Source organism: Pelophylax lessonae (genome assembly GCF_965119305.1).
Source record: "Pelophylax lessonae genome assembly, chromosome: 9".
Classification (NCBI taxonomy): domain Eukaryota; kingdom Metazoa; phylum Chordata; class Amphibia; order Anura; family Ranidae; genus Pelophylax; species Pelophylax lessonae.
Genome location: NC_138776.1, coordinates 135,784,459 through 135,811,740, shown reverse-complemented (window position 1 = coordinate 135,811,740; position 27,282 = coordinate 135,784,459). Strand labels below are relative to the sequence as shown.

At 40.9% G+C, this 27,282-nt stretch overlaps 1 protein-coding gene across 1 annotated transcript in view; it reads left to right on the top strand.

Annotated features, from left to right (window-relative positions):
- The first annotated feature begins 8,272 nt into the window (after positions 1–8,272).
- LOC309563135 (hexokinase HKDC1-like) overlaps positions 8,273–27,282 on the top strand; it is a 46,905-nt gene continuing 27,895 nt past the window's right edge. Inside the window, exons 1-6 of the mRNA XM_082267453.1 lie at positions 8,273–8,396; positions 16,697–16,859; positions 17,208–17,356; positions 21,389–21,505; positions 23,926–24,021; positions 25,723–25,822. Coding sequence (XP_082123579.1) covers positions 8,334–8,396; positions 16,697–16,859; positions 17,208–17,356; positions 21,389–21,505; positions 23,926–24,021; positions 25,723–25,822 — 688 coding nt within the window. The 5' untranslated portion in view covers positions 8,273–8,333. The remainder of the gene's footprint in view (positions 8,397–16,696; positions 16,860–17,207; positions 17,357–21,388; positions 21,506–23,925; positions 24,022–25,722; positions 25,823–27,282) is intronic.

Genomic DNA, 27,282 nt, shown 5'->3' with positions numbered 1-27,282 from the left:
TTTTTTTTTATTGTACAAAATAAATAGATTGTATATCAAAGTTGTTCCGGTTTTTATTATGACATAATTTTCAAGTGATCTAATTTTTAAGACTGTTCTAAAATTCCACATTAGTATATAGAATTGTTTATTTACATTTTTGGGTATCCACTATTAAAGGGAATGATCCTTGTGCATAATGATTTATATGAGAGGGGTGTCTGAAAATGCACCTCAGTTCCATCCTAATAATGCACAGTCTATCTCTGACCTCCCTGAGACCATAGAACAGGCTGGGCTACTGGTTGTTGTCACCATCCCTGGCTCCGATTCAGAGTCCTTATAGTCCTGAAGAGACATTCCTTTGGGACTTGTAGTTTCCTGCTGTCATCCACTATTGCAGTGTGTTATTTTGGACTTTATTGATCCAATGCGTGCTACCTTACATATGTAGGATCAGCCTGCTTTCTCTGGAGTTGGTAAGACATCTGCTGCACTTGCTGTCTGAGGCATTTCTCTCTGTAGAGAGGAAGCAGCCTGATGGGACATGGGCCCCACCTGAGAGTGTGTTGGAACTGTTTCTCCTGGAAAGGGAGTTATAATTGATGTTCTTTTCCTACAGTGGACACACCAGTGACCCAGCATAACGTGAGACTACAAAACAGGTAGGTGTGCTTACCTTTTAAGCATTCTAAGGACCCGTAGCTAGAACCTCTTCTTAAAGCGGTAGTATACTCCGCTTTTTAACTTTTACCTATAGGTAAGCCTATAATAAGGCTTACCTGTAGGTAAAACTAATATCTCCTAAACCTGCACGGTTTAGGAGATATTCACCCTGCATACAGACGCTGACACCAGTGGCACATGCGCTCTGAAGGTCTGGCGGACCTTTAGAGCTCCTTGCCGGAAAGTGAACTCCCGCACACATGCCCGGGAGTGACATCGTCGCCCAGCCCATCTGTCCAGCTGTCACAGATTGAGTCGGATCGCTGGAAATGGATCTCGAACGGTGGGGTAGACCCCTGTTTGAGCAATTGGAACCGATACTTGGAGTCTTCAAGGATAAGTTCACCTTTGCTAAAAGAATAATAAATGCACAGGTAAATTGCAGGTATAAAAAGTTAATTTTTTTTTGTAAAGCATTGCACCCGCGACAAGATCATGGGTGCTATATATGATTTCTGCAGACTGTCAGTGTATCTGTCTGATCGCACCTCGTACAGGCAGGCAGTTACACAACGACGGGAAGACTCAATGAACTACCAGGAGCACTAATAGTTCATTGAGAACTACAAGCCTTCAGCTGTGAAGGCTGTTGGTACTTGTAGCTCGTTTATTCACGAATCTCCTTAAATTATGCGGCCGTGTGGGTAGAGCACCGCACGGCCGCATTCATTTTAAACTGTGACAACGGGTACGGGGAGAAGATCCCCAGTCCACTGTCACAATAAGGGGGGGGTGGCAGAGAGGCTGCAGGAGTGGGAACATGTTACATGATACACTTGTTTTTGGGGTGTAACCTGTTCCCAAAGGTGAACTTAACCTTTTAATCTTCAGTTATAATGGCTTATTACAAGCATTTAAACTTCTCTCCCGCCTGGGCCTAATGTCTAACCCAACCCACTCAGTGCAGACCACTCTGGTTACACCGGATGTGAAGAGCTCTCTGGTTTCACCAATGTTGCCTCCAAAGAGCATCTGACACGTTTGGCCTTTGAGCGTTGTGATCTTTTGTCCTACACTAAATACTGTGATTAGGGATGCCATTAGTGTACTCCTGCCTTAACCTAGGTAGTCTAGGGAAAGGTCAGCTGAATCCAACTCTTCATCTACTTCTGCAATAGGTGCTTTCAAGCCCCCAGGGCTTGACTCCCACACAGCCCTTTGGATTTAAAATCAGAGGTCAGTTAACTGCTCTGAAAAGCCTTTTTACATGAAGGTGCACCTCCACTTCTACAAGCTGAGGGGGCTGATTGTGCATCCTGACTGATCATTGGGTAGTTTGCCATTTAGATGAGAGCACCCTTTTTTGACACAGGCTATTCCCTTGCCTCTTTGCGCCCCTTCAATTGGTCCTTATCTCCCTTGTGCTACTACACAAAATAATGCACCTTCCCCAGTCTCCTTTGGTCCCTCCCACCCCTGGACTGCTTGCTTAAGTCCATGTGTTTAGTTTTCAGGAGTTATGCCCCTCTGGGCCTCCACTCTTCTTCAGGAGAATTCCCTGTCCTTGGGACATAGCTCCTTTTTGATGCACAGTACTTTTCAGTGCCCCAGCAACACCACTGGGTGTAAGAGGATATGTGCGCGTCAGACTTGTTTCTATCTCACTAGTCTGGGGCTAAAGTCTATGTCCCACCTCTGCCTACAGTTTTATAAATGCTTCCCAAGCACACTACTCTCACTCACATTGACTGTTGAATTGAACCCTGTTTTTTAGTGGTCTCAGGCATTACCCCCTTTTGGGCTATTGAGTTGTGCTGATACTAAAATTTCTCTGGTATGTCCCATATAGCAAGATTGGTTATTTGGTTAATAACTGCTAAGGAATGAAGTTTACAACCCCTCAATCCCAAAGGATGGGGATGTAAGGCCTTGGCCTTTACATGTAAATAGACTAGTCTTTCTTACCTGGCCCTGTTTTTCCCTGGGTCTCTTATTGGAGCCTGTTCTCTCTGGGGGTTTTCTCCTCCGTTTTCTGTGGACCACATCAGTTTGTGGGTCTTTTTATCCCTACTCCAGGATTTTGTTGCTTTTCCAACTATTTTGGTGTGTGCTGGATGCTCGGCTTCCCACTGGTCCTGGTTTTGTGAACCCTCCTGTGTGAAGCATTCCTCCCTGATGGTGCCATTTTCTGACCTGGTCTTCAGCATCAGGTTGATTCTCAGTGCACTCCCTTTTATTGGCAGACCCCCCATCTGACATGGGGCTTGACCTCATCCGGGTTCAGATTTGGGCCAAGGTTGTTTAGGCAGCTCTTGGGCTTCATGTTGTCCCCAAATTTTTTTCTGGGCTTGTTAGAGGTTGTTGCTGTGTTGCCCACCCTCAGTTGACTGCTTTGGATGTCCTGACTATGTGAATTACATGTTCCTCAATAACCAAGAAAGAAAATAGGATTTTTGGTCTAACATAAAAAACCTTTTCTAGGAGTTCATTTAGGAAAACCGGTCTTACCCCTTTGTATTTCTGTTAATGTTCTTGATGATGTGTGCTACAAACTGTGGTATGCTGGTTAGAGGAAGGATTATTGTATACTAGGCTTTGTTTACAGTTTTTCCATTTGCCAGTGACCAGTCTCTGTAGGCAGCAGTTTAACCCATCTGTATCTGAATTCCTGTGTCCCGAAATGAACTTTAAGAGAAGTATTTTACAGCAAGTAAAGTCTTAATTTTTTTTCACAATGCAATAAATGTTGATATATATTTATAGGTAATATGCATTGTTGAATTGTACAGCGAGGAAAATAATTACTTGATCCCCTGCAGATTTTGTAAGTTTTCCCACCTACAAAGAAATGAAGGGTCTATAATTGTTATATGTGTATTTTAAATGATAGACCGTATATCAACCAAAAATCCAGTAAAAAAACATGATACAAGTGTTATAAATTGGGTTGCAGTTCAGTGAGTAAAATTAAGTATTTGATCCCCAAGCAAAACATGACTTAGTACTTGGTGGAGATACCCTTGTTGGCTAGCACAGAAGTAAGACGTTTTTTGTAGTTGGTTACCAAGTTTGCACACATCTCAGGAGGGATTTTGGTCCACTCTTCTTTACAGATCTTCTCTAAGTCCTTAAGGGTCCTTTCACATGAGCGGTGCGCCTGACGCACTCCATTTTGCTCAGCGGGGATCGGTCCGCTGATCCCTGCTGAGCAGGCGGATGATAGCTCTGTTTCTGCTTACTTTGCAGAGATGGAGCTATCAGAGCCCCACTGTCCTCTATGGGAGATCGGATGAAAACGGACCGCCTACCCGTTTTCATCCGATCCTCCAGATGGATGGAAAATAGGTTTTCCATTCGTCTGGATTTCACAGACCGGATCAGATTGGATGTCAGTGGAGATGTCTCTGCTGACATCCGCTGCATGGAGCATCTGATCAGGTCCGCCTGAAAAACTGCCAGGTGTTCGATTGGAAAGCCTGTGTGAAATGGGCCTAAGATTTCTTGGCTGTCGCTTGGCAACTCGACGTTTCAGCTCCTTCCATAAATTCTCTATAGGATTAAGGTCTGGAGACTGGCTAGATCACTCTATGACCTTAATGTACTTCTTCTTGGGCCACTCCTTTGTTGCCTTGGCAGTATGTTTTGGGTCATTGTCATGCTGGAAGACCCATCCAAGACCCATCTTCAGTGTTCTGGCTGAGGGAAGAAGGCTCTCATCCAAGAATTTACAATGCATGGCCGGGCCATTGGCCCTTCCAATGCGGCAAAGTCAGCCTGTACCTTTAGCAGAGAAACAGCCCCAAAGCATAATGTTTCCACCTCTGTGCTTGACTGTAGGGATGCTGTTCTTAGGGTCCTAGTCAGCATTTTTCTTCCTCCAAACACGGCGAGTTGAGTTAATGCCAAAGAGCTAAATTTTAGTCTAAGCTGACCACAGCACTTTCTCACATTCCTTCTCTGAATCTTTTAGATGTTCATTGCCAAACTTCAGACAGGCCTGTACATGTGCCTACTTGAGGAAGGGGACCTTGCGGGCCCTGCAGGATTTCAATCCATGGCGGCGTATTGTATTACCAATGGTTTGTTTGGTGACTCTGGTCCCAACTGCCTTAAGATCATTCACAAGCTCCTCCCGTGTAGTTCTGAGCTGATCCCTTATGTTTCTTATTATCATCCTTACCCCATGAGGTGAAATCTTGAATGAAGCGCCAGACTGAGGGAGATTGATGGTTATTTTGTATTTAATTTGTGAATAATCACTCCCAACAGTTATCTCCTTCTCACCAAGCCTCTTGCTGATGGCCTTGTAGCCCATTCCAGCCTTGTGCAGGTCTGCAATCTTGTGCCTGACATCCTTTGACAGCTCTTTGTTCTTGCCCATATTGGTGAAGTTGGAATGGAAGAAAGATTCTGTGGACAGGTGTCTTTTATACACATAAGTTGGCTTTGGCACCTTCTTAAATTGACTAATCTGTGTACCACATGGGCACATACTGTAGCCAGTCTGTGGGAGCCAGAATTATTGCTGGTTGGTAGGGGATCAAATCAATGTAAACCTTTTGTATCAAGTTTTTTTTATTTATTTTATTTATTTTTTTTTTTTTCTGGATTTTTGGTTGCTAATCTTTATCATTTAAAATACACTTATGGTAACAATTTTATAGACCTTTCATTTCTTTTGAAAGTGGGTAAACTTACAAAATCTGCAGGAGATCAAATAAATATTTTCACCACTGTATGTAGAAAGTGCTTGTAGTTTACTGATTTAATACAAGGATATTTTATGGCTAAACACTAGTTTTTTTGTAGATTTCTTATGGCATTGTGTTGGTTTACTCATTGCCTTGTACTTTGTCCTCTAATCTAGACTTAGGCTTTTGATTGGGCCATTAGACCTTTGTGTTGATGTATACGGTTCAACAGGTCATATGTGAGCACAAAGGCTAGTCTGTCTTAGTCTTGTATTCCAGGAGGAGCGTGTTCAGTATTCCATAATAGCTGTTCTACACTTCATAGGAAAGTCATACTTACACAGTGAGGCTGATTTGCCTAAAGTATTAAAAAAAATGTTCACACAAAAAAATCTGTGTTCATATAATCACTTCAGTTATCCAGTTGTGTGAAAATTAAATTCCTGTTTACTTATTTTATCTGCGTATGACTGAATAATTGAAGTGAGCATTCACACCATTTTTGTGAACGTTCTTAAATTCTTTAGCAAATCAGTCGCAGTCTGTAAAGCCAGAAGAATATACTGTTATCAGAAATCGATGCAACTGTCCCAAAGTCTTGGATACAATTATATTTTAACAGCTATCTGTATGAACCGTATCCTCATACCAAGTCCTTGAAAGGCTAATGATTTTTATTGTATAGCGTTTGCTAATAACAAACCTTTAGGAGCTGGTAATGATGTTCTCTTGACTAACTTCTCTGAAGGTGTATGAATTGAACAATACTACAAAAATAGCCAAGGCCCATATAGTTAGGTGCAGATCACAGACACAGCCTGCTTCAAGAAGTACCTGTTTTTAATGATAGAATGTTGCCTTGATGATGTCAACAAACATTTTTATAGTTTTAAATGAGTATAGAACTTCTCTACATGTTATCAGAGCATGTTTTGTTGCAATATTTCATATAGGTGATACTGTATGTCCCAATAGTAAATACTTGATGTTGATGTGATTTGTCTATCTTTATCTCTCTATCGTTATGTAGTGACTCACGGTATCAAAGATTGTTTATGAACATGGCCGCCACATCTAAGCTTAGATGTCTGTGAAAGGTCAACATTTCAGGTTTCAATATTTTTAACCAGAACAATTGAGTATTGTGAGTGATACTTTATTTTTTTTTTTTTTATTTGCATTAACATCCAAATTTTCAGGACAAGCTTTCGGGGTGTACCCCCTTCATCAAGGTTCAAGCAGTACTCAACCCTGAAATCTTGTCCTGAAAATTTGGATTGCAAATATATATATTCAGTGGAATATATTTCTCGCGCCTAGGAGTACCTAACCAGATGTTTGCTAGGGGTAGATGGATAAACGGAAAAATATATGGGCTAAGCAGCTGCTATAAAGTGCAAAGTGAATGTGTCTGTAATTCCCAACTAATTGAGAAAGAATATAGCGCTTGCTGGTATGTGCAGGAACTAACGGAATAAAATTTATAATATAAAATATATAATATAAAATCTACGTTTCTTAGAAACGTAGATTTTATATTATATATTTTATTCCGTTAGTTCCTGCACATACCAGCAAGCGCTATATTCTTTCTCAATTAGTTGGGAATTACAGACACACTGAAAATTTGGATGTTAGAGCAAATTAAAAAAAAGTATCATGAACGGTATTCAGTTTTTCTTGTTGCATCTTCACTAATACAGGTAAAAAAAGAAATAAAAGCGAATTTCATATCCTGCAACTGGAAGGAGAGCAAATACAGCAGAGTGTATAAAATAGGCTTTTTCTGAATAACCAAGGCAAGTACTACAGTTAAAGGGGGATGGGACCCTGACTAACTGGTAAGATAACTTTAAGATCAGCATTTCCAGATCCTTATGCTCTGCTCGTTTGGTCAGTTCTTTCTGTCTATACCCCAGGGCATGTGGAGTTTCTCATGCAAAGATACATTACAGAGAAGGTTCAAAAAAAAAAAGTTATATTTGGGGGATCCACTTATATGATAAAGGGTTGTAGTATATAAAAATTGTTTTATATTTAGTTTATAAAACAAAATGTTTGCTGTGTTTAAAATCTAGTCCTTACTTTTCCCCTTCATCTGCTAAGAAGTTTTCTTTATACTCGATTAAGGTCTTACATCTGTCCAATCAGGGGAACAAGCAAGCTAACATCCTGTGCTCCCACTGCTCCACTGTGAGATATATATCAAATCGATACAAAAGAAATAGTTTTCAAAAGTAAACTCAATATGTTTAATTCCCAACCACGACATTACCCACCTGTAGTTTGCATGTTCTTCCTGTGCCTGTGTGGGTTTCCTTCCACAATACTAAGACAGAGTGGTAGGTTACCTGCTTCCTGGCTAAATTAGCCCAAGTATATTTATGACTACCCAAGTCCAGATGTGCCCAAATGTTTTCATCTGGTAATTGCATCCACAGCTTAAAACCACAGATCTTGAACCACACCTGACCAGTGTTGCATTTCCCATGTGGCTGCAACAGAGGCAGTGTGGTTATTTGTAAATGATCTAAGAACGTAAAGCACATGTGTTTCACTGCGGCAGCCCATTCATGTGAATGGGCTGCTTAACCTACCACAAAATGGCGCATGTACCATTTTCAGTAAAATGCACTGTAGTGCATTCTGCACGTAATGCATTTCGGCAGTAGTCATAAATATTCCTCATGTAGCGTCACATCCTAATGTCTGATACAGTAAAATTTCATCTCCTGGGAAGATTATAAAGAAGTTATAAATGTAGAATAGGGAAATGTTGTAACATCTACAGCTTAATCAATATCTAGATGCCAAGCAATAAACCCTACCCAGGAGCAAAGTGTTAATGATTGAGCCACAGTGAATCATTGTAGCCTTTGCCTCCACTTTTTTTTGTCATTGTAGCAGTATGAGTTTGTTGTAGGCACTCCCAGCCTACAGACTTCAACAGACCTAACTAGACTTTCTACTTATTGGAAAGATTTATATTTTTCAAAAATGTTTGCAGTACATTTGATATCCTTTTGGTTCACAAAGCTGAAAGAGGATCAAATAAAAAAGGTAAGGATTTTAATCTAACACCTCTTTATCTATTTATGGAATGTATATATATTGTGGGTGTGTGTATAAAATGGAAAAAAAAAAAAAAACAGTTGCATGTTGTTTGTGAATAATATGAATGGAGTATGCTGTACTGTAAATGGACACACTGTCATCACTGTCTTTAGCGCAATGTTTCTAAATTTGATGAAATTACATTCACTTAGAAGAAAGTCAATAGCATTGAGCCACTAGTGTAACAGAGGCGGTTCACTTTGCTTTGTGAAGAAAATACAAGAAAGTTCATTGAAATTGTCCCATCTTCACTTTGTTCATTAAACGAGATTAATATTTACTGTGCGATGGGAACATGCTCTTACTGTCTTAGAAATGATCCCCAGTATATGCCAAGTATTACATGGCTTAAAGTGATACTAAACACCTACTGTTTAATTGACACTGTCCCTTGTCTTTCTGTATATGGTTGATACCACTGTCATTGTTTTATTTAAAAAAAAAAACAAATCAAAGTACCTTTTTTTTTTTTTTTCCTAATCTATTTACAACAGTCACATGACCCAGCTCTTTCACAGCCTGTCTGCAGGGAAACACAAGCAGGAGGAGCTTCTAGTCCTCTGTTGCTGATCACATGTTCAAAAAAATAAAAAAAAACATCCTTTGGAATACAGAGTAAACATAATTAATATCAGAAAACAAATGGTCATACAAATATATCTTTGAAATCAAATATTTATTATTCTTTGTCATTTGGATTTCTGCCAGTCACTGGCTGTGTCACTCCCCTCCAGCCTGTATCTTAGAATAATAGGGAGTTGAACCCTCCGTCAATCTATATGTAGTATCCCACCCCCATTGTGTAGCTCTGATTAGTGGCCATGAAAGAGGAGGGAGGGACTGGGCTGTCATTTACCTCTGTGTATACCCCCACATGTGACTCCATAGTCACATGGGCTGCCTCAGATGTAGTAGGGAGGAAATGCTCTGCACAGATACTCACTGAAAACTGAGCATGTGCAGAGCTGCCAACAATGCTCTGCAAAATCCCTAACTGCATTGGGGACATAGACAAAAGGGGGAGATGGAGTACAGCAGTTTCAAACAGGTTTTTGCAGAATACAGAAAATTTATCTCATAGTGACTGTGAGTATGAACAAGATGTAATACAGCATTTTTTTATGTTTGTTTTTTTTTTTTTGTAATATGGGTTTATTGACACTTTAAGCAACACAACTCAAGTTATTTGCAAACGTTACCCATTGTAAATTGGCCCCAATCGCATATTACTGTATAAGGCGACTGAGAGTATAAGACGACCCCCTAACTTTTCTGGGTAAAACAGGTTTTGGGCTATACTTGCCGTATAAGACTACCCCCCCCCCCCTTCCAAGACAACACCATTTAATTTGATTTAAATAATTTTAATCAAAATGGTTATGACTTACCGGTACTTAAAATCCTTCAAAATGCTTCATATTTACTACTTCTTGCTGGTGGAGCCATCGTGGGGTCTTGTTTAGCAGCTGTTTTGCTTACACCCACTAATCTGTCAGCCCGCTGGAAGTGCAGTAATGCTGTATGTACTGTAGCTTCGGCTACATTCAGTATACCACGCTAAACCAATCGTGGTAATCAATGTATTTTATTAATAAAGTAGACATTAAGCCCGTTAAATTAATGGGCGCTAGAACATATGTGGTCAAACATTTTTAAAAACAGACTTGTTCCCCTGCCAATCCTAGAGATAGTCCAGAGTACTGAGCCCATCCACCTGATTTTATTTTGTACTCTGCATTACACCTGCCTTCTTCCACTGCCATCGCGTACGCTGTTAAGGCTGGCTGGGAACCGGAGGTGGGCGAAATGGAGGATGAGGATTGGTGTGAGGCCCTTGAGACCTGCCAGAAAGTGTCACCCAGGTTGTCTGACAGGCTAACCCAACTGTTCATAGTCCACCGTACTTACCTCACCCCGGTCAGGCTGGCCAGATACAGGCCTGGCCTCTCCCGGGACTGCCCCATGTGTCACGCATCCCCGGGTACGTTTTTCCATCTACTCTGGCACTGTCCCCGCATACAGGCCTACTGGAAACAGATAGTGGCCTTCCTGCATGATACTATGGGATCCCCCCTCCAGCTAGACCCCAAACAGTGCTTACTGGGTATTTACCCAGATGAAGACATGAATAAATGCACGAAAACCTTTCTGCAGCACACGCTCTTTATAGCCAGGAAGCTGGTGGCTAGACGGTGGATGAGGGAGAGCCCTCCAGATTTCCAACATTGGCTGAGGGAAGTAAACTCTGTCCTGCCGTACCATAGAATTATGTATAAGAACCGGGGATGCCCCACTAAATACAACAAGATTTGGGACAGATGGCTCCAGAATTCGGCCACATGTACCTAATATTTTATTTATTTATTTTTTCTCATTCTCTGCACTGCTCTGCTGGCATGTAAACTGCACCCTGTTGTGCTTCATTGTCCGTACTGCTCCATCCCTCTGCATTTATGTAAACCTGTTCTCCTGTTAATTTGTGATTGCACTTTACCGAAATTTCTTGCTTTTCAAAAAAAAACAGACTTGTTCCAGTACAAAAAAAAGTGGACAACCATGCAGTTGATTTCTATCTTATCGTATTTATTCCACGAGAGCGCGCACCCGCCGCTTCAACAATTTCGCCCGGTGTAGCGTTGGATAATGCCTCCCGTCAAAGAATGCATCTGATGACGTCACTCCAGCCGACTGCTCCGCTCAGCTGGGGTTGACGTCATTATTGCGCATGCGCAGTCCGTCAGGTGCATTTTTCGACGGGGTCTTTCGGATTCTGCCTGACGATCTGCGCATGCGCTCAGCGTCCTAGCAGGATCTAAATTCTATTGGGCGGGCTATGGCTGGTCGTGCAGTTTTTCGGATGCACTATCCAACAGGAGATAGAGAGCGAAGGGGAGAGAATCTATTGTCAGATTCTGCCTTGCTCTCTGCTCTATCTATGGGGATGGATTGGATTACAGACTATTCATTCGTATATGAGAAATGGCGGGAATATTGTCTGATTAGAGAATACAAACACAGCTCTTATCGGGACACTCCCCTTTAATGTGCCCCGATAAGAGCTGTGTTTGTGATCTCTAATCAGACAATATTCCCACCATTTCTCATGTAAGAATGATCTCTAATCAGACAATATTCCTGCCATTTCTCATATAAGAATGAATAATCTGTAATCCAATCCGTTCCCATAGATGGAACAGAGAGCGAGGCAGAATCTGACAATAGATTCTCTCCCCTCCGCTCTCTACCGTCGGATAGTGCATCCGTCAAACTGCGCATGTCAGTGTCGTCACCGCCAGCACAGTTGATCGGAGCAGTCAGCTGGAGTGACGTCAGTAAGTTAGATGCATTCTTCGACGGGAGGCATTATCCGACATGACACCGGCCGCCCAAAGTCTCTGCGCTCCAAGTCCCAACGGCTGTCCGTGGGGCACATGCGCAGTAGCGCAATCCCACGGACACAGGGACTGGACACAGAGACACTTGCACTTTATTATATTAGATACAAAGCCAGCTCGGATTGGCTGAGTCAGCGGTTATAACCTCATCAGCCCAACTCTCTGACTTAGCCAATCCGAGCAGGCTTTGTATTCATTAATAGAATACATCGCTCACCATGATTGGCTCAGCACGGTATACTGAATGTAGCCGATGCTACAGTGCATACAGTATTACTGCACATTGATTTTTTATTATACCACTAATATAGGGGACTAAAAAAAAAGGTTAAAGCCCAACTCAGCTGCTCATTTTCTCTAGGGGCGAGGAGAAAGCTTATACAAACCCGATCCTTCATTCCACCGGAAAGCAGTGCTCCCCCGCAGTCCAGCAGTGGACTTTTTCTGGGCTATGGAGCGTGCTCTGGGCTAGATGACTTCCGGAACAGTCCACAATTCAAGACACTGAAGTGTGGGGGTGCCGGACTTGTGCTGGGAGGATTGGAGGATTAGGGAAGTAAATCTCCTTTCTCCTCTCCCCTAGACAAAAACGAGCAGTTGACCCATTCAATGTGGGCTTAGCCTGACTGCAGAGGACATTTCTTTATTGGCTGGAAATTGGCTCCAAGTAAACACATTTTTTACATAAATTAGGCGGGAGAGGGGAGGGAACATAGTGTTAGGCTGGAATTCTACTTTAAAGGGAAACTAAAGGTAAAATTGCCTTCGTTCCAACGATCCAAGGCCTGTGAAGTCCCTTCCTTGGCTTCTTACAGGTGACTGTCTTCGGCTGATTGATTGGCTGGGATGGGATAACATCACTCCCGCACATGCGCAGGAGCAAAGTCATCTCATCATACAAGGAGCCTGCTGGTATGTAAACTGAGCTGTGCGTGTGCAGCTCGGTGTACATTCTAGAGAGGATCGCAAACAGGCAGGTAAGTGTATTTTACTGCAGAACAGACATTGCACCGGGGACCCCGGCGATGACGTCCTCTTGGACAAAACCTGTTGGGCAGAGTTTAGTGGGGATATCATCACGCCAGCAGAGCCGCTTGATGTTGGTCTATGATATGGCTATTGCTTCTCTTACTATGTGAGTAGTTTTGGTAGGTATGATTACCTGGGCCATACATATTGGAATGTTATACCATGTGAGCTGGCGTTTTTGGGGTTTGCCGAATGGGTTGCCCACAGCTAATTGAGGTAGAACATCAATCCATCCATCCATTTGTGAAGGGTTTTTTCTTCCCATAGGCGCTGTTTTACCTTTCAGAGGCCTAAAATCTCTGGGAAGAGGCTACTTTATTATCACTTTTGGTAAACTGCTCTGTAGTGAAAATCAGTCACTAAAAATCTCACGCCCCCTTTTCTATTTGGAGCACATTAGAGACCTGTGATATTTATCAGCACTTTGCTGGGACTATTTACAACACAAGTCTCAAGTATTTAATCACCCAATGAATTTATATATTAAATATTTATGTTTATATGAAGTTCGATATTCTTTGATTGTGGTATCAATTATTGATTTTTTTTAACACAGTTTTTGGTTTGAGTACTTTTGGATAGCGCAACACATTTAGTTTCATCAATCTATTCCTTGATATTATTTGCTCCGGTAACTCAGCTGCCCAGAGAAAAAAAAACTATTCTCTGCGTTCCTTTTTTCTGGTGGCAAACCTGCAAAGTTTGTAGCCAGAAGCTTTCAATTTATGACTCCTTGGGATTTGTCTCAAACCCATGGTAGCAGCAAATGGGGAACCTTGTCTATCTTATTTTGTTTTATAAAGTGATTAATGGTTTTATTTTATTTTTTAAACGGATTTACAAAGCTGTTCTACAGTACATACCTGCATTGTGCAGTGGTATTGCACAGAGCATCCCTGATCCTCCTCAGGTCCCCCGCCACTCCCCCTGGCTCCTCCCCCCTTCCCCCACCGAGTGACCACCATAGCAAACTACTTGCTATGAGGGCACTCGTTCAGGCCTACTCCTAGCCAGCTCTGTGTGTCCATATACACACAAAATGGGGCTTGGCTCGGCCCTGGCCCTAGTGCACAGCGCTGGATCAAGACCAGGCTCAGGTAGGTATAAGTGAGGGAGGTTTTTTATGTTAATGCAGAGAATTCATTAAAGTGTTACTAAACCCAGGACCTTGCATTCACTAGATCTGGTCTTCCACAGTACACAGAAAATGGAAATGCAATTTTAGTAAATATAAATGAAATACTAGTAATATAAAAAAGCTAAATACCTTTTATCATCAGCAGTATATAGCACTCTTGTGACTTCTATCAGTGTCTGGTTAAAGCTTGTAGGAGGTGTTTTCATTCTTCCCTGATTGTCCTATGAGGCTGCAGGACCCTGACTTTCTGTCTGGACAGTGCTGATTGGCCCTGTGCTGATCACATGCACCCTTCAAAGAAAAAAAAAATAGCAATACACACCAAACTGAGCATGTGCAGAGTGCCCCCAAGACTGTGTTCTATCAGGAGATGGATTGGGGACTGTGGAAGAAGAGATGGACAGGAGAACAAACAGGAGACAGGAACAAACAGCCTTTTTACACAATGCAGAGGATTAACCCCTTAGGTTCCACAGTGAGTGTAACAAGCATGCTTTACTATATATACAGACTGATTTTACTGTTGTGGATTTAGTAACACTTTAATGGAAACAAAAACCTTCAGCCTTTAGAACCACTTGTTTCAGCGCTTGACATTTTCATGCAACAAATTGTTGTACATGTAAATGGGGCCTAACCAGTGTACCCAAGAATTGAGTAAACATAAACACGTGTGCATACTTAACCGGAGGCTCGCTCCCGCTGTATTCAGTCACAGCGGGAGTCGGGCCAGGGGAGGAGCGGCGGTGATCACCGCCACTCTTCCCTGATCGTCGGGGATCGAGTGTGGAGATCCGCCCGCTTGTGTAAACAAAGCGGGCGGATCTCCTAAGTGACAGGCAGGGACAGATTGCAGGATTCAGCATAGCTGAACCTGTGATCTGTGCCTGTCACACACGTTAGTAAGCCCCAGGCAAACTTTAACCCCTTGATCACTAATAAAGTTAACCCCTTCCCTGCCAGTGTCATTTTTACAGTAACAGTGCATATGTATAGCACTGATTACTGTAGTAATGTCACTGGTACCCCCAAAAGTGTCAAAAATGTCAGTCAAGGGTCCGATCTGTCCCCCGCAATGTCGCAGTCCCGCAAAAAAATCGCAGATCGCCGCCATTACTAGTTAAAAAAAAAAAAAAGACAAATTTCCCATAGTTAGTAGCTGCGATAACTTTTGCGCAAACCAATCAAAATACGCTTATTGTGATTTTTTTTTTTTTTTACCAAAAATATGTAGAAGAAAACAAATGGGCCTAAAATGTTAAAAAAATTTGATTTTAAAATTTTTTGGGGGTTAAATTTCATATAAAAAAAATGTGAAAAATATTGTTATTTTTTCAAAATTGTCGCTCTTTTTTTGTTTATAGCGCAAAAAGTAAAAATCGCACAGATGATCAAATACCACCAAAAGAAAGCTCTATTTTTGGGGGAAAAAATGACATAATTTTAATTTGGGTACAGCGTCGCACGACCGCGCAATTGTCCGTTAAAATAACGCAGTGCCGAATCGCAAAATATGGCCTGGTCAGGAATGGGGTAAAATCTTAAAGCGGTTAAAAATACGCTCATTGAGAATTATTTTGTCAAAGACGTGTAGCTAAATACATTTTAGCCTAAATATATGACAACAATTGAATATATTGGATATTTTTTAACTTTCAAAGTAGAAAAATATTGTTATTTTTTCAAAATTGTCGCATTTTTTTATTAATATCGCAAAAAATGAAAAACGCAGAGGTGATCAAATACCACCAAAAGAAAGCTCAGTTTGTGGGGAAAAAAAAGGACGTAAATTTTGTTTGGGTACGACGTTGCATGACCGCGCAATTGTCAGTTAAATTCGCACAGTGCCGAATCGCAAAAAGTGGCCTGGACGTAAAGCAGGAAAATCCTCCGGTGGTAAAGTGGTTAAACTTTGTTTATATTGTAAAAGTTGAATGACTACAAGAGCACTACATACTGTATGTTACAGGTTATATACAGTACTTCTTCAGGCAGAAGAGGGCACAGTTTATTCACTTGGAACTTTCCAATAGTGATCTATTGGGTATTTACAGATCATTAAATGGGAGGGCAGCACTTCCCTTGAAGAGGGCTATGATAATGCTTGGGTCACATTGCAATCCCCAAATGTCCTTGCAGATATCTAGCTGCCAGTGGGAGACTTTTCCAGGATGCTGACAGAGAAAACACCCTTAAATAAATGGGGATCTCTCCCTAATACTATTCCTACTATCTTCTTAACCAGCGGACTCTCTGTCCCTGTCTTACTTACACATTGCATCCACATCTTGCAGACATTTGGTATCCAATACAATTGCTGTTCTCCCTAAGATAGCTGCCTGGAGTCCATAACAGGGGACAGAATGGACTCCTGCCAGCCTTAAGAAATGGCACAGTGCCACCTTCAGGTTTGAAGATATACTGCAGCCTCCACCTGCCTATATACAGATATGATAAACGCACTATGCTAGTTATTAGTATTATGTTTGTCTTGTTTAGTTTCCACCACAGTCATCTTTGATTTGTAAAACACAGCTGCCCACCGGATTACCTTTTTACTGTTAATTAAGCAAGATGAGCAAAATAAAGTGACTCATTTAAATTACATATAAAAGTTACTTCATTTACGTAAAAAAGTAACTAGTTATTTACTGTAAAGTCTCAATTAACTGTATTTCCTACAGGTTGATCGGTTTCTGTATCATATGCGCCTGTCAGATGAAACCTTACTGGATATCATGGCTCGTTTCCAAACCGAGATTGAGAAAGGTCTGAAGAAGGACACAAACCCAACAGCATCATTGAAAATGTTACCTACTTATGTCAGGTCCACTCCTGATGGCTCAGGTAGGTGGTAAAATAAAGAAACTTACCAATTGTATTTTTTTTTTCCTTTTACCGATTGTATTTTTACTCCAGGAGGTAGATTTTATTTCTGCAGCTGGGATGGATTGTTGTCTCTGACCCTGGCAAGAAAATTTGGTTCCAGCCCTCTAGGGGATTCTCCAAATTGTTCTATTAAGGAACCACTGGAGGTGGGGTTAGTTACATCGTTATTAGGATTTTATAGAAGACGGAAACCTTTACATTATGCAAAGCTGATGCACTGTATACATATTTTGTGGGTCTTGTTTCAGGCCATCTCTTCGTAAGCTTATATAGTAATTTATATTGTTTGTTACCTGTGAATTACAGAAAAGGGGAGTTTCCTTGCTCTCGATCTGGGTGGCTCCATGTTTAGAGTTCTGAAAGTGAATGTGTCTGAAGATGAAAAGCAGGATGTACAAATGGACAGTCAATTTTATCCAACTCCCATTAATATAAGCACTGGAAATAAAACAGAAGTAAGTTGACCTAAAAGTCATACTTAAAGGCTAAGTTCTTGTGCTTTCTCTCTACCTTGCAAATACTGGTTAGCGCATTGGTTTACCAATCCTATTTTAAAACATAATGGGTCCTTTTTTTAAAACATAATTTTTTTTTTTTTTATGAAATAATTTTATTGGAAGAGAACTCCTCCAAAGAGGTTTTCGATGCCAATGAACGACAATCCCAAGTATCAGCATACTACTATGCAGCATTTTTACGATGCACAAAGTAAGATCTGGTGGAAACTGTGCATTGAGATTAACTTTTGGTGGGCCTATTGTGGATCCAGGTTCTTTGGTTTGGAATTTCTGACAGCAATGGACCAAAGAACTACTGGCAGGAAAGTCCAGTAAAAAGATAAAATAGCCTAACTAAAGATAGAGTTGAGGAAAAAAACATGACGTGTGAGATAAGATTAAGGATTCACCCAACTGACATGGTGTGCTATAAGGCCAGCAACATTTCAGTCTAATGCCTCGTACACACGTTCAGATAATCGTACGACATATCGTTTGAGTAAAGTAGCATGCTACAAAATGTTGAATTCAACCATGTGTACTAACCATATGATTTCTGTCGTATGATTGTGTGAAAGCAACCTCAATGCGTAGCTACGTCTTGGAAAGTGATGTCACATACGTCACATGCGCGTGACATGTGTGGGTTATTTCGCTGTTTCCGATCATGCGCGGTGTTTGTCGAACGATCTTTAGCGAAAGCATAGTGTACTGATTACTTGATTGTCGTTCGCTAGGCTATCGTACAACAGAAGTTTTCCTGTTTGTCCCTTCGGATTTTGTTGGACGAACTGTTGTGATCGGCTGTCGAAAGCAGTGTACTAACGATCAGATTATCGTGCAACCAGGTCGAAAGCGAGTTTTTTCGTACGATTATCTGAACGTGTGTACGAGGCATTAGTGTGCAGGGTTTTCCTGCCAAGGTCCCTGATGGACATTCATTTACATGCTTTACACCATGTACATGTTCGTCTATGCATGCATAGCATTGGCACCAAATGGGCTTTTCAGGGGTCAGCATAGTTTTCACTACTTTTCCCAGGTAGCATATGCTTGTCTCTCAAAGATTAAGCCATACACGTGTAACTACACACAGCCAGAACAGTGAAACTGCAAATGGCTCATTATTAGTTATGGTTCCTTTGATCGCTCCATCTGTTACTTGGATAACTGTGGTAATTCTAGAACGAATACATGCCAACGAGCGCTGACCCCAAGGGATGCGTGCATTTATCAGGCCTAAACCAATCCGGGGGCCCAGACCTATAAAGTGGGGGAGGGGGGGATTTATTTTCTATTATTAAAGTTATTTTTTGAAGCAACACCCCCTAGGTGGTATTTTCATTGATATAAGGCCCGCAGAAGTCACATGGGAAGGCAGTAACCCTTTTTTTTTTTTCCCTCTGGGGTCTTTCCCAGTGATGATTTTTTTTTTTTTTTTTTGTCAATATGAGCTAGGTTATATCCCTCACACTAATTACTTTTAGTAAGTTGGTGGCTGGCACTAATTGCATTCCTCTCCCATATGACCGGTTTCCCTGTGGTTGCTTTTCAGGGGTCAGCCTCGACTGGAATCAATGCTGATTGGTCTTCAACAGTATCACGTGTCTTCATTGGCATGAATGGAACCTTCAGGGCCCTTGTGCAAGAAACTATGAAGGGGTCCCCTGACCCCCGCTGTGGCCCTTCCCTCTGAGCCTGGTGGCAAAATACCAGGGCCCAGTCGCAAGTGAGACTTTGTTGACCCTGGTAGTTTTGCCTCTGGTGTCCAGTATTTTTTTTTTTTAGAAGGTCTGTTTGGTAGCTTTGTTGAAATATAAGGTGTGTAAACAGACATTTGATGTTCCACCTTTGGGTCACAGAAAGGAGATTGAGAATGTAGCCCTCAATCTCCTTCTTCACAGCCTCAGCTGCACAGAATGAATGGACAGGATTAGCTTTGTACAGATCTTTCATGTTTATTCACAAACTGAAGCAAAGTAAACAGTTTACTATGTTTCAGTTATTAATGGACAGAGGCAGTGATCGGTATTGATCACTGTCTCTCCATTCAGAAAAGGAAGGGGCTGGTAAAATATACATTTACCGGCCTCTTTCCCACGCTCCATTTTGCCAGATCCCCAGCAGCAGTCGGTGGGAGAGGGCAGAGGGGAGGGGGGAAGCTGGCAGAGCTGCAAGAGATAAAGAGGTAGGGGGCTGGGAAAGAGCACAGGAAGGCTGGAGAGCACACAGGGGGGCAGCAGAAAGAAGCAGGATAGAAGTAGCGATGGGGTTGGCTGCATATAGAGGAAATGATCTCTCCATTTTCCTCCTGCAGCTGCTGAATGCTCGCTTATCTTCAGCGAAGAAAAATAGAGGGGATCGGTTCCTCTATATGCAGCTGCCCCCTCCGCTCCTCCCATCCAGGCATGCAGGAGGGGCCGCACAGACCCCCTCAGCATGGGACGAGGTCGCAATTGCAACCCCTGTAGGTACTCTCCTGTGCGACTTCACCTCCCTTTGCTATCCAGATTGTCCTGTGACTTTGTCTTTGATTCTCAGCTTCTCATCTGAGCTTCTTTACATTTTTTCAGAACCCCAGCCTGTTTCTACAGCTCTGTTTGCTGACTCTGTATTTCGTGGCTTGCATGTTGCTGTCTCTATCCTGTCCTGTGACTCTGCGCCTATTGCTGGATTGATACCCTGCTGCATATCTGTTGCCATCTCTGGCCTGGCCTGTGTACTGACCATGCTCCTGCTTCATGGTCTGCTGTCCACTGGTTTCCATTACTTTTGTGTTCTTGTCCTTATCAACACAACTGCTCACAAGTGCCAATGGTCCTTGTAAAATACCACAGGTATTCATGCCACTCCATTACATTTGTGCCACCTATGTTATCACTAAAAGGTGCTTGGACTAGAGGTGTAAGAAAGGCTTTGTTTATGTACAGGTTGTGTAAAGAGAAGAAAATACAAAGAGAAGGAGAGAGGTCATAGACATTTGATGAGGTAATGTTGTGGACATTATCTATGGATATCCTGCAGCATGTATCCAAAATATGATGGTACTTTGAGGTTTAATTATATTTTCCAAAAAAGTTTTATTTTATTGTTCCTAACTATTGCATTGCCGCAAGGCCTTGTTCAAAATACTGGCGCTTAACAAACACGCATATATAGTTAATGCGAGTTGATTGTTGCGTTTGCGTTTATGGTGTACTTACCATAGATTTAAATGAAACAAGTTGAGATGCTTCAACTCCTCCCAAACTCTACATGAAACTTCATTTTTGAACTGCAGGAACGTGACTCGATGCAATCTTTTCATGTTTTAAAATGTGAGCAGCACTGTGTGCGATTCATAGTATTACCGTAATTGCAGACTGCTTTACTAGGAGTTTAAGGAGTGTTAATAAACTCTCCCCAAACTCCTCCTTTTAAGACTAGTGTGTACAGGGCCTTAGTTCAATGAACGATACTTTAAGGGAGAAGTTAACCAAAGTACGTTTGGCTATACTTCTCCTATGGATCACAGGAGTGCAATTCGTTTTGCTCTCCTGTGACCAGTTTTCAGCAGAGAGCGGACTAAAGTCCGCTCTCTGCTGATGTCACAGAAGTCAGTCCAGGCACTTCGTCATCGCGACAATGAAGTCTGGATCCGTCAAGTGCCTGGACCCCACCCGGCTCAGCCTCTCAGCAAGCTGCTGAGAGGCTGAGCCGGCCACTCCCCACCCCTCCACAGCCCAGAGCTCCACTGAGCGAGGAGAAGGCAGATCAGAGAGCTGTGACTGACAGTCAGCAGATCTCTGCTCGGGGAGCTGTCAGAACCGAGAAATTGGCGGTGTTCGATCGCTTGGTTCTCAGTGTAGAGGCGTCAGGGACAAATGCAGCATCGGAGCGATGCTGAATCCGCCTAGGCAAGTATTAATCTAAAAAATACCCCAAACCTATACTTATTTTCTAATGCGAATATAGTACCCTTTCTAAATGTTATGTTATTAATTATTCCAGCTTTTTGAATATGTTGCTGACTGCCTTGGGGATTTCATAAAGAAGAGACAAATAACAGAAATGCTTCCACTTGGATTCACCTTCTCATTTCCATGCAAGCAGACCAAACTAGATGAGGTAGAGTATTTGCCAACAATTAATATATAGATAAATATACAAGACATACACCTATTCCTGATGCAATAGTGAGCCTTTCCAGATTTATATGTGAGCATTACATACTCCAGTTTTTCAATTCACAGGTGATGGATTTGTTTTATAGATGAACTGCCATCCAATTGACTGTGGTTTACTTTTTAAGACAAGCTTTTAAAATTATGTATTCATGATCAACACATTTATCTACTCTTCTTATATTAGTTATAGTTTTTCTAAACTGTTCAGATGGTGTTAAATTTGTTTAAATTCAACAGATTTTGAAGTACGATAACCTGAATGTGCTCTCTCCAGTATCTGTACAGGAAGAGCCTGTGGGGTTCATTTACTAAAACTAGAGAGTGCCAAATCTGGTGTAGCTCTTCAAAGAAACCAATCAGCTTCCAGGTTTTCTTGTAAAAGCTTCATTTAAAAAGATGAAGTTAGAAGCTGATTGGCTACCATGCATAGCTGCACCAGATTTTGCACTCTCCAGTTTTAGTAAATCAACCCCCGTGTGCCTGTATGTTGTAAAGCTATACATTTACAATGATCAGCATATTGTGAGTGTTGCATGAAAAGCAATATTTATGTTCTATCATGTTAAAAGCATCACATCAGCAGATACGCAAAGCAAATTTTTTAATTTGAAAACGCATTTTTGACCTTCTAGGGCTTCAAACAAAGATATTAAAAAAATCAAAATTAACACTTTATAAGTCTAAACCAGTGCTAGTTAACCTGCGTCCCATTCCACCATTGAGTGGGTAACACACTATAAGAAAATTGAGCAACGATCGTCTGATTTTCTTTGTCGTTTCACAGAAAGTTGGAACCAAGGAAGGAAATAATGTATCAAAATTCTTGTATGACAAAGGCTTTTTTTTTTGTTGTTGTTTGTTTCTGATCATGCACAGTGTTTAATTTCTGATTTTTCTTGTATGAAAATTGTTTGAAAACGGTACCCATTCAACGAAAATAGTTTGTTCTGGTTCTGTACAAGAAAAATTTTGGAGCTTGTCCGTTTGGAAATTTTCATTTGGAAGGTCGAAATCAGCTGTCGAAAGTTGTGTACACACTATCAGAAAATCGTATAAAAGTTCCTCGGACGAAAATTGTCGCCCAATTTTCTTATAGTGTGTCTTTAAGCGAGCCTTTAAGATCATTAAACTGCACCTGGGATCTATCAAATATTAGGAATGACAGGAGTAAATCACACTCAGTAAAGGAATTCTAATTAGCAACAAAGTATAAACTTTATTGCAATGTTAAAGAACCAGAAGAATAACTATACATGGATAATGGATCTCAAGATACGTCTAGCTATAGCAAATAATCAATTGCATTTAGGCTACCAAATATACTGTATAATGGAATATTATCTACTCTATAAATACAGTCTTTCAGAATTTCAGAAGTTAATAAAGATGTGTGTCCAATAGAATTCTTAAAGTGATATTAAAGGCTTATCCTGGGGGCACCCGCAGGCTCACTCCCGAGCCATTGCTCCGTGTGTCCATTCATACACGGAGCATGGCTCTGCCCCATCTTTGCTCTCTCCTCATTGGCTTACTGGCTGTGATTGACAGTAGCGGAGCGAATGGCTAGTCAATGAGGGGGGAGAGATCTGGGAGAGCCGTTGCTCTCATACACACCTCTGGACCGGGATGGGACTCAGATAAGTTTTGGGGGCTCTGCTGAACGCAGAAGGTTTTTTACCTTCATACATAGACTGCATGAAGGTAAAGAAACCTTAAGCTTTTCCAACTATTTTAAAGGCATTATAAACCTTTCTACCTGCACCTTGTGTTTTTTTTCATCTGCATAAGATGTATGTAGGAAGGGGGCAACAATTGCCCAAAATAATACAGGGAAAAGGATGAAGATGTGCATAAGATGTGCATTGATCATACATTTTAATGGTGTCATTTGTTGGCCTTTATGCTCAGCCTATAGTAGAGTAAATCTGTACATTCCTGTGTCAGCAGTTTCTGCTTGCATGCTAACCTGAAGCATGACACTTTACGGGTTATTGCAAGAACTGACATTTCCTACAATCCCAGTGTCTCGGAGTCTAGTGCTCTTCAGGTGGGAGCTACATAGTAATTTGGTCTGACACAGACACAAGCAGGCAGAGCAATTAACAGAGAACTCACCATGCAGTATCCCACATTTGTGATGCAACACAGAAATGGTGAGACATTGGTTGTGACTCAGAACTGGAAGTTGTCTGTCCCTTTAACGTATAGGGACAAGCTAGGTGAATGAATACATGGACATAGGAGAATCGATCAGCCATGACACGACAAACTGCAGCCACAACATATGAGCCCAAGGTAAGGTGTGCAATGCCTTTAACTTGCTTTATATTATTGATATATCTTTCTGTGGTTTCATTTAAGGGGGTCTTGATTAACTGGACAAAGGAATTTAAAGTGAAAGGGATGCAAGGAATGGATGTGGTGAAGACCCTACGCAAAACCCTGAAGAAAAAGAAGGTGCAGTGATTATACAGCACGGTTCTTGAAATAATGATGACTAAGATATGCCATTATAAAATATAAGCAATGAAGGGTGAACATGAGGCTGTGATGAATTTTTCTGAAGTAGTAGCAACCAATTTCAACATTTAGAATTGTGTACCAAATTTTCTGAATACCCCTTACTGTCATAATCTTGGTTCTTATTTCTGCTGGATAAATAGTGCAGTATGATTCTTCTAATGGTTCCATATCAAATTGGTTAAATTCATGAAGCACATATATTTTTCAAAGGAAGCAACACAAATAGACCTAGAATTAGGCCTGCAGCCCTAAGCATGGCTACCTGACATGTTCTGGGAGGAGTAGTTATACACTATATATATATACACTATCAGATATTTACAGACTATAAACATGATAGAGATCAAAACACTACATAATAATAAAATATATATATATATATATATATATATATATATATATTCTGCACTTATATGCACTTTTTTCAGAGGGATAGGGAGCATGCTCAACCTGAGTATTCATTAAGGCTGCATTCACACCTGAACATATTAAATAATAATGTATTTACTATTTTTTTAAGGTTTGGGGTTAATTCTTATTTATGATTAATTATTAGCTATTTGTGTATTTATTTTACATTTATTTATTCATATATTTATTACTATTTTATTTTTTAAATTTTTTCATCTGTGCAGAAAATCGCGACATTGCGCAAATGGCATACTTCCATTTATTTCTTTGGGGAAAAAAAGACGCCAAAAATGCTCAAATCTGCTCGAATCGAGCTACAAAAAGAGCTCCGGAAGTTTCAGGCGACTTGGAGTGGAGATGTGAACCATCTCCATAGAGAATAATAGATTTTTTTTTTCTCCTCCAGCCCTTTGGAGCCTGAGAAAGGGACGCCATAGACAGTCCCAGCAGGTTTGTCCTCTACTTTTTTTTTAGCAAGACAGGGAACCGTTGTCATTGCAGGGCTTTTTGAAGGAAGTTCATGGCATATACTAAGCAAAAAAACATCTATTTATCTCAGGTCATTAAACTCAGGTCAGTTCCCGACTAGCAGGGTACCCCCCAATGGATTACCCAAAACAATTAGGCAGCTCTTGTACTTTTACTCAGGGAGTGAAAGCTGAGTATCAGTCAGCTTGCATATATAAAGCCATCTGAATAGCTGGGAATAATTATGAGGTCTGGCTACCAAGTAACATGGGGACCTAGGAATAGAAGCTCATTCCTACCTAAAGCTCTACAAAGCCTCAGAAAAGATTTGGATTCACAAAAGCAAAAAATGTGTTCTCTTTATGTCATCCATAAACCCTGGCACCCCTTACCATGTGTATTAAGAAACCTAGGTGACACTTACACAGCCTCTACAATCATGCTAGCCAGAAATCAGAAATCAAAACCGTTTTGCACATGTTCAGAGCTTAATTATCCTGTCATGCGAGGAGAAAGACAGAAGGGAGGAGTATTTTCTTTTTTTCCTGACCATTATAAAAAAAAAACTCCAACAATTAGACATATCAAAGTAATTGATCAGGCTGTGTGCAGATTACCTCTGATATTTTGAGCTCCAGCAATTCCAAGATGAAACCAATTTAATATTCCAGAATAATGACATATTTATAAGTGTTGATTCTCCCAAAACCATACACACCTCTGATTTCAACATGCATTCTACATTTTTTGTTCCAGATTTCAAATGTGGAAGTCATGGCTATAGTCAATGACACAGTGGGAACAATGATGACATGTGGATTTGAGGACCGACTGTGTGAAGTTGGAGTCATTGTAGGTAATTAACATCGATGTTCAAATTGTGACAAGGCTACATTTATTTATTGTAATTAAAATTAGGATGCCCATACATACTGTAGGTCAATTGAATAGGCTAGACTGTTTTTTTTATCAGGTCAATTATAATACATCCGTGTGTATGGTGTGGCATGTTTCTTAAAATCTGCAGGCAGCCTTATCAAAATTCACTTTTATATTGAAAAGGTAGGACAGGAGGCTGCATGTCCTAATATAATTTGTATCAATACAACCATTAATCCTATCACACTATTTAGTTGTGGAGGTAGTTCTTAAATACTGCAATCTGTAATAGTGACAATTGACTATCTAACATTTAAAGCCCAACTTATTTTTGGACAGAGTAGGGAAGAAATATAAACTTTGTTAGACTTGTATTGCGATCTTTGTCCTTGTTAGCATGATTTCCCATCACTTCCTGTTGAGTGAATAGAGATACTGCAACAAAATATTCTTTTAAAAAAATGGGGATAGGTTGGCACCACTGTCAATTTAGTATTGCTCAATAACAATATAAAATCCAGATATCGCGCTAAGACAAAAAAAACATAAAAAAGCAATAATAAATGTGAGTCCAATGAATGGGCCTTGAGCTGCTAGCACAACGTCCTATTGGTGAAGGATAATAACAGTACATTCAAATAAACAGCAGCGCTCAAAGTGTGTGTTCCAAACAGTCCTCCAGTGAGATATACACAGACACTGTAAGAAGGAGTCGATATATCCACCACCAAGGAAACTAAACATGCAGCCTCTTACCAGATATTTGTGGGTTATACAGCAGTTCAGAAAAAGCATGTGTCAATCACTTGGTCATTGGATCCAATCTCAAATGCCACATAAGCACAGATTCCAAGACATATACGTGGAGAAATGAAAGAGCAATCATTGCGCAGACATCTTTAAAAGCAATTTATTAAACCAATAAAACTGCACACAGGATACTCACACTTTCTCCTATACAACAAGCATGAAAAATAGCAGAGATGTGGTGTAGACTTGTTTCAAACCAAAAACATGGCCAACCTCCAATGGCATTCAACACCAGGTTCGTGGTTAGGCTCCTCCCGACGCGTTTCATCATCAGAGGCGCCCCTGATGTCACCTATGATGAAACGCGTCGGCAGGAACCTAACCAAATGACGCTGGTGTTGCATGCCATTGTAGGTCGGCCATGTTTTTGGTTTGAAACAAGTCTACACCACATCGCTGCTATTTTTCATGCTTGTTGTAGAGGAGAAAGTGTGAGTATCCTTTGTGCAGTTTTATTGGTTTAATAAATTGCTTTAAAAGATGTCTGCGCGATGATTGCTCTTTCATTTCTCCACGTATATGTCTTGGAATCTGTGCATATGCGGCATATGAGATTGGATCCAATGACCAAGTGATTGACACATGCTTTTTCTGTACTGCTGTATAACCCACAAATATCTGGTAAGA